Consider the following 12,866-nt stretch of genomic DNA (forward strand, 5'->3'; position numbering starts at 1 on the left):
TTACATCTAATTCAGAAGCAAGTTTGCGAATAGTTGTGCATAGATTGGCTTCGACTAAGTCTCTTAATTGATTGTTGTCAACATTCGATAGCCAACCACTATGCTCATCATCTTGAAGACTCTCATCGCCACCACGAAATTTCTTAAACCAACATTGTGCTGTGCGTTCAGTAGTGGCTTCTGGGCCACACGTTTCGTTAATATCGTGAGTTGTTTCAGCAGCTATTTGGCCTAGCTTGAATTAAAATAAGAAAATTGTGTGAATTTCCTTTTTTTCACCTTGTATTCGACGTTCTGCAAAGAAGGCATAATTGTTTTGAAACTATTGTAATTTAAACGATTAGATTAGAGTGAAAAACACTCTTTAAAATAATATATAAAGTAAAGGTATTATAACAAAAACTTATTTGAAAATACATCATTTGAAATCAAAATTAAAAATTCCGCAAGAACTTTCTTGTCAACCTAATAAATAATGTTCACTGTTTTTTATGGAAATCGTTTCACACATGACATGAAAAAAAAGGCTTCAAGGTAAAAAATTAGCAATGATAATGATAAGTGTTAGATGATTCCGACGCAGAAAGCAACAACTCTCCTCCTTTTGCCAGGAATATTGCTCATCGAATGTGAGGACTAAAAGACGCAATTAAAGAAGCGAGGATTATGAGGCTACTAAAAGCCAACCCAAGGTCCACTTTCTACTTTCCTCTTTCTTCCATCCAAACAGCATCAACATTTATGTCAATTATCTTTGAATAGTTAAAGATGCTGCTTCATCGAAACGAAAAAAAAAAGAAGAAATCTCTTGTAATAATAACAAAGAGAAAATTTCAAACTGAAATATTTTATATCAGATGAGAAAGTTTTATTTTTCTTTGTTTCACAGAAAAGCTGGGAATGTTTTCATACGTAACCTCTCCACCTCTTTTCGTAGAACTGCACGTTCAGCTGCTTGTGACTTGGCCAGTTCCACCATTCTTTTCCTCTGCCTAATACAATGATATTTCTTCTCATCATCAAGATAATCCCGCTTCTCAGCTGAAACAAAAAAACAACACATTTTTACAATTCACAGCGTATTTTGATTGCGTTTCTAATCTTTGTTGCAAGTGGATAGTTAAAAATGCTGGTCTTTGAAAATTGTGGCACATATGCCATTCTTGAGATAATGGCATCTCCTTACATGAGAACAGTATTGCATTATAAGCTTGTATGTTATATAATGAATTAAGCAATTGATATTTGAAAGAAGAAAAAAAAAAGATTTCAAATTAAATGTAGATATTTATGAAATGACGTCAAGATAAAATGTATATTATCTCATTTGAGAGGGTTCTATTAACCACCTCATTTAACATTTTATTTGGTTTCTTTTCTTTTTTTCTATTTTTTATCCCAATCCCATCGCTGATCGTTAATATATTTATTTTTGCAAATATAAAACTTCAAAATGATATGGGGATAAATAGGTTAAACCATATCGTAAATGTTGTATTTTGGTGATTGGAATTAGTTTAAAGAATAGATCAAATCGATTATTTCGAGACACTTATCCCACCCACCGCTTTTTTGGTCACATCTTGATTTGTAAAAAAAAAAAAAAAACATGTGTAAAAATTAAGTATATCTCATTAGGTGATGGTAGTAGATGTTACGAAAGAAATTTTCTTGCAAACGCCAACAATGTTTCAATTAAGCTATGAATTTTTTGTGAATAAAATCAATTTTTGCAATAATGAAATGATTTAAAATACTAATTTCTACAAATTGAAAGTTTTGTAAGCATTTTATATGTTTCAATATAGGAACTTTAAAACCTTTAATTATGTCACAGTTCATATTGAAAAGAGAAATAAATCTGATCGGTAGGAATGTACACGTATGAGCACCTGTCGTAATGCAAGGTATGATTTTAATTGTTAAAATATCAATGATTAAATAAAGTTTTGCATAGTGTCATCTCGATGACTTTTATGATATGTAAGAATATGAAAGACATAAGACAGAATTCTTATATTGTTTGCTTTTGAAGTTGTCACTTTAGTGGTTCAAAATATCATCTCTAAATATTTTCATACTTCTATATTTATATAAAGTTAGATACGTTTATATATTTGTATGTGCAAAATTCACTCCAAAACTAATTAACCGAACATTATTAATTTTGAAACACAGAATCTAGTTGTACCAGTGAGTAATGTAAACTGTATTTAGTTGTGTGCGAATGGGATAAAAAGCAGGTAGAAACCTTTTGTAAAAATTCAAATGTTTCCTATCTGTTTGTGAATTAATAAATATTCCCGAAAATTTCAGTTTCTTTGTGTATTTTAAAGGAAACTTAGGAGATATTATATGGTTACAAGCTTCTATTTAAAAATTCAACCATTTTACGTATTGAATTTGATCATTAGACACTAAACAAAATTTCCAGAATTTCAATTCGATATTGCATGCATTGTTTAGATGTTACACCCTATGAAACTAAATATTAAACAACGCCTATTTATTTTGGAATTCTATTTACCAAAAGCTGGAAAAAGACGTTTTAAACATAAGCTTTAAATTTTAAATATGTTCTAGAATTCAATGGATGTAACGGATTTTGATCAAAAGCAGAATAAATATTATCGACACAAGTTTTAATGTCATTATATCTTAATTTTAATTCTTGTAAGGTCACATAATTTTAATTCTTGTAAGGTCACATAATTTTAATTCTTTTAATGTCACATAATTTTAATTCTTGTAAGCTCACATACTTTTGATTCTTGTAAGGTCACATAATTTTGATTCTTTTAAGGTCACATAATTTTGATTCTTGTAAGGTCACATAATTTTAATTCTTGTAATGTCACATAATTTTGATTCTTGTAAAGTCACATAATTTTGATTCTTCAGACAGTTTAGCGTCACTTTTATGTGACCTTACAAGAATTAAAATTATGTGAGCTTACAGCTCACATAATTTTAATTCTTGTAAGGTCACATAAAAGTGACGCTAAACTGTCTGAAGAATTAATTTGACCTTTCCTAGAATCTGTCTAGTTCTTTATAAAAAAGCAAGATATAAAAAGACAAAACTTACAGCTGACGTCCACAATATGCTGTCTCTCATTGACTTCAACATTTAATGTTTCAATTTGCTTTGAGAGACTTTCATTCTCTTTTTCTTTTCGAAAAACCTTCATTCTCAGGTGGGTTATATCTTCAGCAATCTTTTTTAATTTTCCTTTATGGACCTTCAAAAATCAATAGGATTTTCAATCATTCAACAAATATTGCAACCATGACACAATTAATCTAAAATATTCCTTTCGGAGTTATGTCACCTGCTTTTAGCCTCCTACTGCCAACTTTATAACATCTAAAAATGCAATTTTATCTAATTTTCCATTTCTACTCAATGATTTTTCGTCATTTTTGAATAAATTATCATTTTCGACATGACAATTAAGTGCATAATATTGTTTTTGCTTAAAACGACATATTTAAAAAAAATCGATCTGTTGACTGTCGATAAGCACCGAAAGTTTAGCTGTACATATATGGCCATATGTTCCTAGTTTGTCTTCTTTATTGTCATGTCCGTAACTCTCCCTTTCTGTGTTATATCATTGTGCACTATATTACATGTTGTACAATCCTATTTTACATTCGTCTTCAACAAACTATTTATCATGGTTTGCTAAAATATAAACGATATCAAATAACATATAAACGATATCAAATAAAATATAAACGATATCAAATAAAATATTCTTAGCTTTTCAACTTTGGTGGTACATAAGAAGAGCATACATCGAAAGTGGACCAAGGAGATGATTGACAGACTGACAAACAGCTGAAATTTCCCATCAACACGAAACCTATATCCCTTGTTGGTGCTATTGCATGTTCTGCGTTTGGCAAATGATGTTGATTATAAATTGATGTGTCTTGTTTATCGTATGAATACAAGTCTGCAGTACCCAAGGTAGGATTGTCGTCATCAAAACAGACAAACCAAAAAGAAAATTGATAACGTTTTGGCAAATCTCATGGGAATGGAAATAAAACTGTACATGATTTTCTATGTAAGGAGATATTTTTTTATTCATGGTGGAGTGATTTTGTAACTCAATAAATACGGGGTGTTATAAATACACCTAAAGATGGTAATTGGCTGAACAAAGATAAAAATAGGGGCAAAAAACAAAAGAAAACCAGAGAAAATGAGAAGAGACATTTTTTGTTGCTTATTAGAATGACTAAATGCATTTATTGTCTCCTCATCTTATTTACCTCTTGAATTCCAGTCAAAGATTTTTCAAGTTTTTCTGTTTCTGCTGTTTTCTGTGCATCATAATCGGCGTTCTCCAAATACTGTCAAAGAATCAGAGATAGAAATTTCCAAATTCTTACAGAGATTTTATTTGAGTTTTATTTTGCAATTCTCCATTTATAAAAAGCAAGATGTAAAGAAAAACAAAGAAAATAAGGATGTTTATATATATATATATATATATATATATATATATATATATATATATATATATATATATATATATATATATATATATATACTAGCAGAAGTACCCGTCGTTGACTGGGTTCAAAAACAGCCTACAGAAAATAGACTGTGATTGATGAAAGTATGATAGGTTATGAAAAGGAGGGGGTTGTGAAGAGATAGGTTTTGAAACTCAAAAATTTTACCCTAAGCAAAATATGATGAAAGTAAAGATAATTTTTGCGAAATTTGTTTCCGTTCATAGCCAAGAGTGACCAACAAAATGATGTTTCCTTACAAAGAGAAAATGTTATATATATAATAATATAAATATACAAGAAATAAATGTTACCATAGCCAATAAAAGTTACTTTTATGGTAGAAAAGTTCATTGGTTTGTATTTTTAAGTAGTTTGTAAATAAAAATTTTTTTTAATTCCCGAACCGGTTTAAAAAAAAAATCAAAATGGCAGCGACTTTGAAATGGAGAGCCCCGTTTTCAATTTGAAGGAGGGGCACCTGAGCATTCTGTGTTAACAATTTAAGAGAGTTCCCTCAACGTAAGGAATATTTATAAACATATTTTAATGTTTTCCGTTATTTTGTGCTTGTGCTTCGATTATGGCAGGTGTAGTTTATATAAAAATTCATTTAAGCAGTTATCGCCTCAAATTTCGTTTTAATTTCGGTTCGCTGAAATTATTTCAAGTAAAGAGCATTAAAAACTATTTCAAAACAAAACAAAAAAAAACAGGAACTGAACTTTTATTGACTATGGTAACATTTATTTCTTGTATATTTACTTTTTCGGGTAGTCGTTTGTTGACTTTTCTGCTAAACACTCTTACTAAATAATATCGAAAAACAAAGAAACAAAAACAGTTTTGAAATATAATGAAGCTTTACTTACTTTAGTAAAATAATCCGAAACAGCAAAATGGGATATTAAAAAAGTAAACACGTAATTACTTTAGTTTTTTAAAGCAAAGAATCGATATAAATATGAATAAGAAGAAAATGGCGCCCTTTTCAAGCAGAACAGCTTCGTTTCAGTTTTACAGTATTGAACGGTGTAGTATTGCGCCGTCGAATTCAGGGTTGTACTATTGTAATGTATAGAACAGGTAGAAAGGGTTGTAATCAACTGAATTCCTTCTATTACACTGGCAAAAAAGCTTAAACAGATATATAAATAAAAATAAAATGTTATGTAAATGTTTTTAAAAAGACACGTAATCACATGAGCAGGATTTTTTCCTTCTTTTGACATGGTAACAAGTAAAGTTCTTATTTTTTATTATTCATCTATTTTCGAAAGAGTGTCACGTGCAAGTGGAGAAGGAAAAAAACAAAGTTATGCCAAATTTGTGTTGAGAATTGTCTAAAGTTCCGACTTTTTTTTTTTGGCTTTCACTTTAATAAGAACGTGAATTTATGAGGCGAATTTATTCGACACAATATGATTCAACTCAAAAAAATAAATAAAAGCTAACGTAAATTAAGATTAGACTTAAGGTGTTATTGTGGACCCTCACCCCTTTTAAAAAAACCTTGTTAAACTTTGTGACATATTTACATCCTATGGAGGTCAGGCGCGAAAGAACACGCAATAATTTTATCATACCATATTTCTTCAAACTGAAACATAATTATCAAAGTATACTTACGCAAATAGATATGAAAAGTCTTTGTTAAAGTTTGTGCCATATTTCCATGGAGTACAAGCGCGAACGCGGACCCCACAATTTTATTATACCATCCCTATTTAAGTTGAAACATACTAATCAAAGTATTCTTATGTACATCTATATCAAAAACCCTTGTAAACGTTTTTCTTTTCAGTTTATATTTCCCTACTTTGGGGCCAGGCGCGAATGCAGACCCCACAATTTTTATGAACCACCGTTCTGCCAAATCAAACATATCCATTCCTGATCCTCGATACATCTTCTATAATTATATGTAATCAGTTTTTTAAAATAGTCAACCATATAGGAGCCTATTCGTGACCACACACACACACACACACACACACACACACACACACACACACACACACACACACGTTCAGCTTTATATATATATATATATATATATATATATATATATATATATATATATATATATATATATATATATATATATATATACACTGGTTGCTTGCATCCCAATGACCAAAGGTAAGAATCAACCTACAATAATATTTTTGTTTATTCTCTTATTTTTATTTTGGTGAATGCGTATGTTTTTTTTGCACAGTTTGCAACTCATAACAAAAATATTGTCTTTAGTTCATTTGGATGCGTTTTAGAGACGACCAAATATTAGTAAAAAAAGTAGACACAATCACCCAAAGCAAAAAGAAAGGACAGAAGGTGATTTAGAAAGATGAGAAGAATAACAAAATAAAAACATGAAAAACTCACTTTAAAGATGATAATCAGAGAAAATCCCCCCTCCAAAAAAACATCTGACATCATGTTGGAAGATTGTCAAGTCGCCATCTTTGACTTAACCAGCAGAACTATGATCATCAAATTTCAATTCTAAACTCAAAATCGAATAAAAATTTGTTACAAGTTACAAAACCTGCATAAGACTATAAAGGGAAAAATATAGACAGGTGCAGAAAAAAAAATTGATTCTTTCCTTTGATCATTGAAATGCAACCAACCAGTATATATGATTTGAAGCCTGAAACTTTCTTGAACTTGTTATGTGTAACAATTTGGACAATATTTTGAGGGATATATTTTTTAATATATAAATCTAGGAATATATATATATATATATATATATATATATATATATATATATATATATATATATATATATATATTGTATATTTCATAGATATAGAGAGTTGGTCCTGGGTATAACGTAAAACTACATCTGGTAACGAGACTCTGGTGCGGGAGCTCCATGGTTTTGGGGAGAATGTCACTACTCCTTAGTCATTGCAGTGCTGGATCATCCTTGGGCAAGGTGTAATACCCACTAGCTCCCCTATTTAGGGTCACAAAAATCCAAACCTGGTCAACGATACTCTTGGCGGATGAGGAAGGAATCCCAACGGCTTGTGCAGCAGATGAACCAGCACCACAGTGCTGACGCGGTCAACAAGGGTGATGTACAACTCGACTCGGGTCTGCCTCAGCCATCGGATGCGGCTGATTGCATGTGTGCAGACTGTCCTGGCCTGTCCCTGCCTCTGTAGTTTTGCTTTCAGCGGAGAGGGTGCTAGCAGTACTGGGCAAGTTGCTTATTCCTACTTTGGCTAGGCTGGGAGAGAGGTGAAAATCCTGTGACAATGGAGTGAGAGTGTACCGGCAGGTTTGATGAACTGGAAGCCGTGGCATGATCTCTGTACTCAAGCGATTGGAGTATGATGGTCGGCTCTTGCTGAAGACAGCCGATGCCATTAGAGATCAAAGCACTGCTACTTGGAAAGCAAAAAGAGTGCGACTACGGGCGTCACTACCCGGATTTCCTGCCATCAGGTGTCACATCTGCAGCTCGGGTTTCAGAGCTCCGATTGGACTCACATCGCACCTTCGACATGGATATTAACCGACCTCTGCATCATCGTCGAAATCGACGGACTGCCAGAGAGAAAGAGAGAGAGAGAGAGAGAGAGAGAGAGAGAGAGAGAGAGAGAGAGATTTCAGAGTGTAACGTATCAGACCTGCAATTTATAAAGATGTGCACCTCATATCATCACATAGTTGAATGACATTACTCTGACGAATCAATTGTTACTCCAAAATTTCAAATGAAAAACCAAAAAAAACTGTGACTTACTTTTTGTACTTCTCGTGTGACTTTAAAGAATTTTATATCATTCATTTTCAGTCGCAAATCTTCCATCTGCATCATCATTTTCCGATGCTCCCTACAAAACATGAAGATAGAAATCATTCATTTTTTTTTTTAAGAAAAAAAAAAAGATTTGAGTTGAAATTAAAAATAAAAAAGAAAAAGAAAATGCATTTGATATTTGTATTTTTTAAATTTCATTCTGTTTCAAGAAAAAACTGGAAAATGAAATATTTTCTGTCTACAAAATATTTCATTTCAAGATTTTCGATTTTATTGATTATGGAGGAAAAGCTAAAATATGTTAGTTGATATTTATTATAAAATATGTTTGTTGATATTTATTATAAAATATATTTGTTGATATTTATTATAAAATATGTTTGTTGATATTTATTAAACAATATATTTGTTGATATTTATTATAAAATATGTTTGTTGATATTATTATAAAAATATGTTTGTTGATATTTATTATAAAATATGTTTGTTGATATTTATTATAAAATATTTCTGTTGATATTTATTATAAAAATATGTTTGTTGATATTATTATAAAAATATGTTTGTTGACATTTATTATAAAAAATGTTTGTTGATATTTATTATACAATATGTTTGTTGATATTTAAATATGTTTGTTGATATTTATTATAAAAATATGTTTATTAATATTTATTATAAAATATTTTTGTTGATATTTATTATAAAATATGTTTATTGATATTTATTATAAAATATGTTTATTGATATTTATTATAAAATATGTTTGTTGATATTTATTATAAAAATATGTTTGCTGATATTTATTATAACATGTTTGTTGGTATTTATTATAAAAATATGTTTGTTGATATTTATTATAAAAATATGTTTGTTGATATTTATTATAAAAATATGTTTGTTTATATTTATTATAAAATATGTTTGTTGATATTTATTATAAAAATATGTTTATTGATATTTATTATAAAATATGTTTGTTGATATTTATTATAAAAATATGTTTGTTGATATTTATTATAAAAATATGTTTGTTTATATTTATTATAAAAATATGTTTATTGATATTTATTATAAAAATATGTTTGTTTATATTTATTATAAAAATATGTTTGTTGATATTTATTATAAAAATATGTTTATTGATATTTATTATAAAATATGTTTGTTGATATTTATTATAAAATATGTTTGCTGATATTTATTATAAAAATATGTTTGTTGATATTTATTATAAAATATGTTTGTTGATATTTATTATAAAATATGTTTGTTGATATTATTATAAAAATATGTTTGTTGATATTTATTATAAAATATGTTTGTTGATATTTATTATAAAATATTTCTGTTGATATTTATTATAAAAATATGTTTGTTGATATTTATTATAAAATATGTTTGTTGATATTTATTATAAAATATGTTGATATTTATTATAAAATATGTTTATTGATATTTATTCTAAAATATGTTTATTGATATGTATTCTAAAATATGTTTATTGATATTTATTATAAAATATGTTTGTTGATATTTATTATAAAATATGTTTGTTGATATTTATTCTAAAATATGTTTGTTGACATTTATTATAAAATATGTTTGTTGATATTATTATAAAAATATGTTTGTTGATATTTATTATAAAATATGTTTGTTGATATTTATTATAAAATATTTCTGTTGATATTTATTATAAAAATATGTTTGTTGATATTATTATAAAAATATGTTTGTTGACATTTATTATAAAAAATGTTTGTTGATATTTATTATACAATATGTTTGTTGATATTTAAATATGTTTGTTGATATTTATTATAAAAATATGTTTATTAATATTTATTATAAAATATGTTTAATGATATTTATTATAAAATATGTTTATAGATATTTATTATAAAATATGTTTGTTGATATTTATTATAAAAATATGTTTGTTGATATTTATTATAAAAATATGTTTGTTGATATTTATTATAAAATGTTTGTTGATATTTATTATAAAATATGTTTGTTGATATTTATTATAAAAATATGTTTGTTGACATTTATTATAAAATATTTTTGTTGATATTTATTATAAAATATGTTTATTGATATTTATTATAAAATATTTTTAATGATATTTATTATAAAATATGTTTATAGATATTTATTATAAAATATGTTTGTTGATATTTATTATAAAAATATGTTTGTTGATATTTTTTATAAAAATATGTTTGTTGATATTTATTATAAAATGTTTGTTGATATTTATTATAAAATATGTTTGTTGATATTTATTATAAAAATATGTTTGTTGATATTTATTATAACATATGTTTGCTGATATTTATTATAAAATATATTTATTGATATGTATTATAAAAATATGTTTGTTGATATTTATTATAAAATATTTTTGTTGATATTTATTATAAAATATGTTTATTGATATTTATTATAAAATATGTTTAATGATATTTATTATAAAATATGTTTATAGATATTTATTATAAAATATGTTTGTTGATATTTATTATAAAAATATGTTTGTTGATATTTATTATAAAAATATGTTTGTTGATATTTATTATAAAATGTTTGTTGATATTTATTATAAAATATGTTTGTTGATATTTATTATAAAAATATGTTTGTTGATATTTATTATAAAAACATGTTTGTTGATATTTATTATAAAATATGTTTGTTGATATTTATTATAAAAATATGTTTATTGATATTTATTATAAAATATGTTTGTTGATATTTATTATAAAATATGTTGATATTTATTATAAAATATGTTTGTTGATATTTATTATAAAATATGTTTGTTGATATTTATTATAAAATATGTTGATATTTATTATAAAATATGTTTGTTGATATTTATTATAAAATATTTTTGTTGATATTTATTATAAAATATGTTTGTTGATATTTATTATAAAATATGTTTATTGATATTTATTATAAAATATGTTTATTGATATTTATTATAAAATATTTTTGTTGATATTTATTATAAAAATATGTTTGTTGATATTTATTATAGGTGTCAAATATTAAAATCATGCATAAGAAGTAACGCTGTGTGTCTGTCGCTACAGTATAATCACAAGTTGATGCACCTGCTGATAAGGCCCAAAATTTGGAAGATTTTTAATTAAATTTTTTGTTTGCTTGCTTTATGACAGATTTAATATTTTGTGCCATGCAATATAGTTGAAAAGTTTGAATGCAAAATAAAATAAACGCCATTTTGAAAATTGCAAAGCTATCACTACAAAAAATGTTGCATTTACTTGACGAAATCCTGAAATCATGTTTTACATATCATGATTACGGACTAATTTCTTTCATTTAAAATAAGCTTTTAGTCGAAGTCTAGATTTAATATATTCATCTTTCTATGGTTTAATGTCTAAATATAAATAACTTGAGTTTATCGCGTTTTGCATTTACTAGTCATCCTGGAAAATTATTTAATTATATCTTTCGGAGTTGGAGGTGATTTTTAAATAACATGGTGAGGTTTCATGCACGATAGCATTTCTGTGGGTTTTGTTAGAATATATTAAACTATGAGTATTTGATCACAAAACAAGTGGAACGAGGGGCACATTTACTGGTAAATACCATGTTTTATCTTTGATCAGGTGGTCATTCAATGTTTTCTCTTCCAACTGTCAGTTAATGTTCATATAATTTTTTTGTTTGGGAACATATTGTTTGCCATTTTCTTCTCATGTGTTGTATAATCTTAGTTCTGTAATGTGTATATGAAAGTTTACGAATCGTTATTTTCATTTTTGTGGCTTCTTCAACTACTCTTGATTTCTTCTAATGCTTGCATGGCTGGAAAGTCAGGCCGGAGCCCATCTTTACTTGAACAAAAGTACTTCTACTTGTCAGCATCCTATTTATGTGTTACATAATATAAATACTCTATCATTTACAGGTTATTTTTTTTTATAAAATATACAATTTATTTTTACTAACAAATCATCACTGCTTATCAAGATTCAAATGCCACTCAAGAACAAGGTTATATAGTTTGTGTTTGGTGAATTGGGAAATAAACACATTGAGGATTGCAGACCATGGTTGGATCTGAGCTTAAATTGATTACTTAATGGGGTGCGTCAATGAGAATTTGTTAACATTAAACTTGAAAATAACCATACTATAGTAAACTGAGGAGAAGTATCGTGTTCCACACACGAATAGTTCTTGGAAAGAAACTTTACTCATGGACGTTCTGTTTAGTTTTAGGTACACAGACGAAGAAAGGAGAATTATTTACAATGCTTGCAGCCAAGAGCATTTTTGCAATAAATGTTTTAGTGTGTAGAACTAGAGATCGGATCTCAGTCGAGTACCTACTATGGAAATACCGAGAAGTAGAGAAAGAGGCTGTAGAAAAGAAAAGAAAAGAAAAGAGGACATCCCCCACTAGATTCTGAAGTTAATTTTGTACTCTGTCAAGGCAAGAGAGAGTGCTCTGAGTGATAAATGTGATGGCAATACAAGATTCCTACATTACTAGAGAATTCAACCA

The 12,866-nt window shown here is 27.2% G+C and overlaps 1 protein-coding gene across 5 annotated transcripts in view; it reads right to left on the bottom strand.

Moving 5' to 3' along the window:
- Positions 1–844: 844 nt before the first annotated feature.
- LOC145246036 (cilia- and flagella-associated protein 43-like) overlaps positions 845–12,866 on the bottom strand; it is a 456,783-nt gene continuing 444,761 nt past the window's right edge. For 4 of the 5 annotated variants that reach the window (XM_080107869.1, XM_080107868.1, XM_080107867.1 and 1 more), the window contains 4 exons: positions 8,294–8,384; positions 4,285–4,365; positions 3,089–3,242; positions 845–1,041 (listed from right to left, as the gene is read on the bottom strand). In XM_080107869.1, coding sequence (XP_079963995.1) covers positions 884–1,041; positions 3,089–3,242; positions 4,285–4,365; positions 8,294–8,384 — 484 coding nt within the window. In that variant the 3' untranslated portion in view covers positions 845–883. The remainder of the gene's footprint in view (positions 1,042–3,088; positions 3,243–4,284; positions 4,366–8,293; positions 8,385–12,866) is intronic. The other variant, XM_080107870.1, reaches the window with a different exon arrangement.

Source organism: Euprymna scolopes, chromosome 23 (genome assembly GCF_053919585.1).
Source record: "Euprymna scolopes isolate OS-2025 chromosome 23, ASM5391958v1, whole genome shotgun sequence".
In the NCBI taxonomy this organism is placed as follows: domain Eukaryota; kingdom Metazoa; phylum Mollusca; class Cephalopoda; order Sepiida; family Sepiolidae; genus Euprymna; species Euprymna scolopes.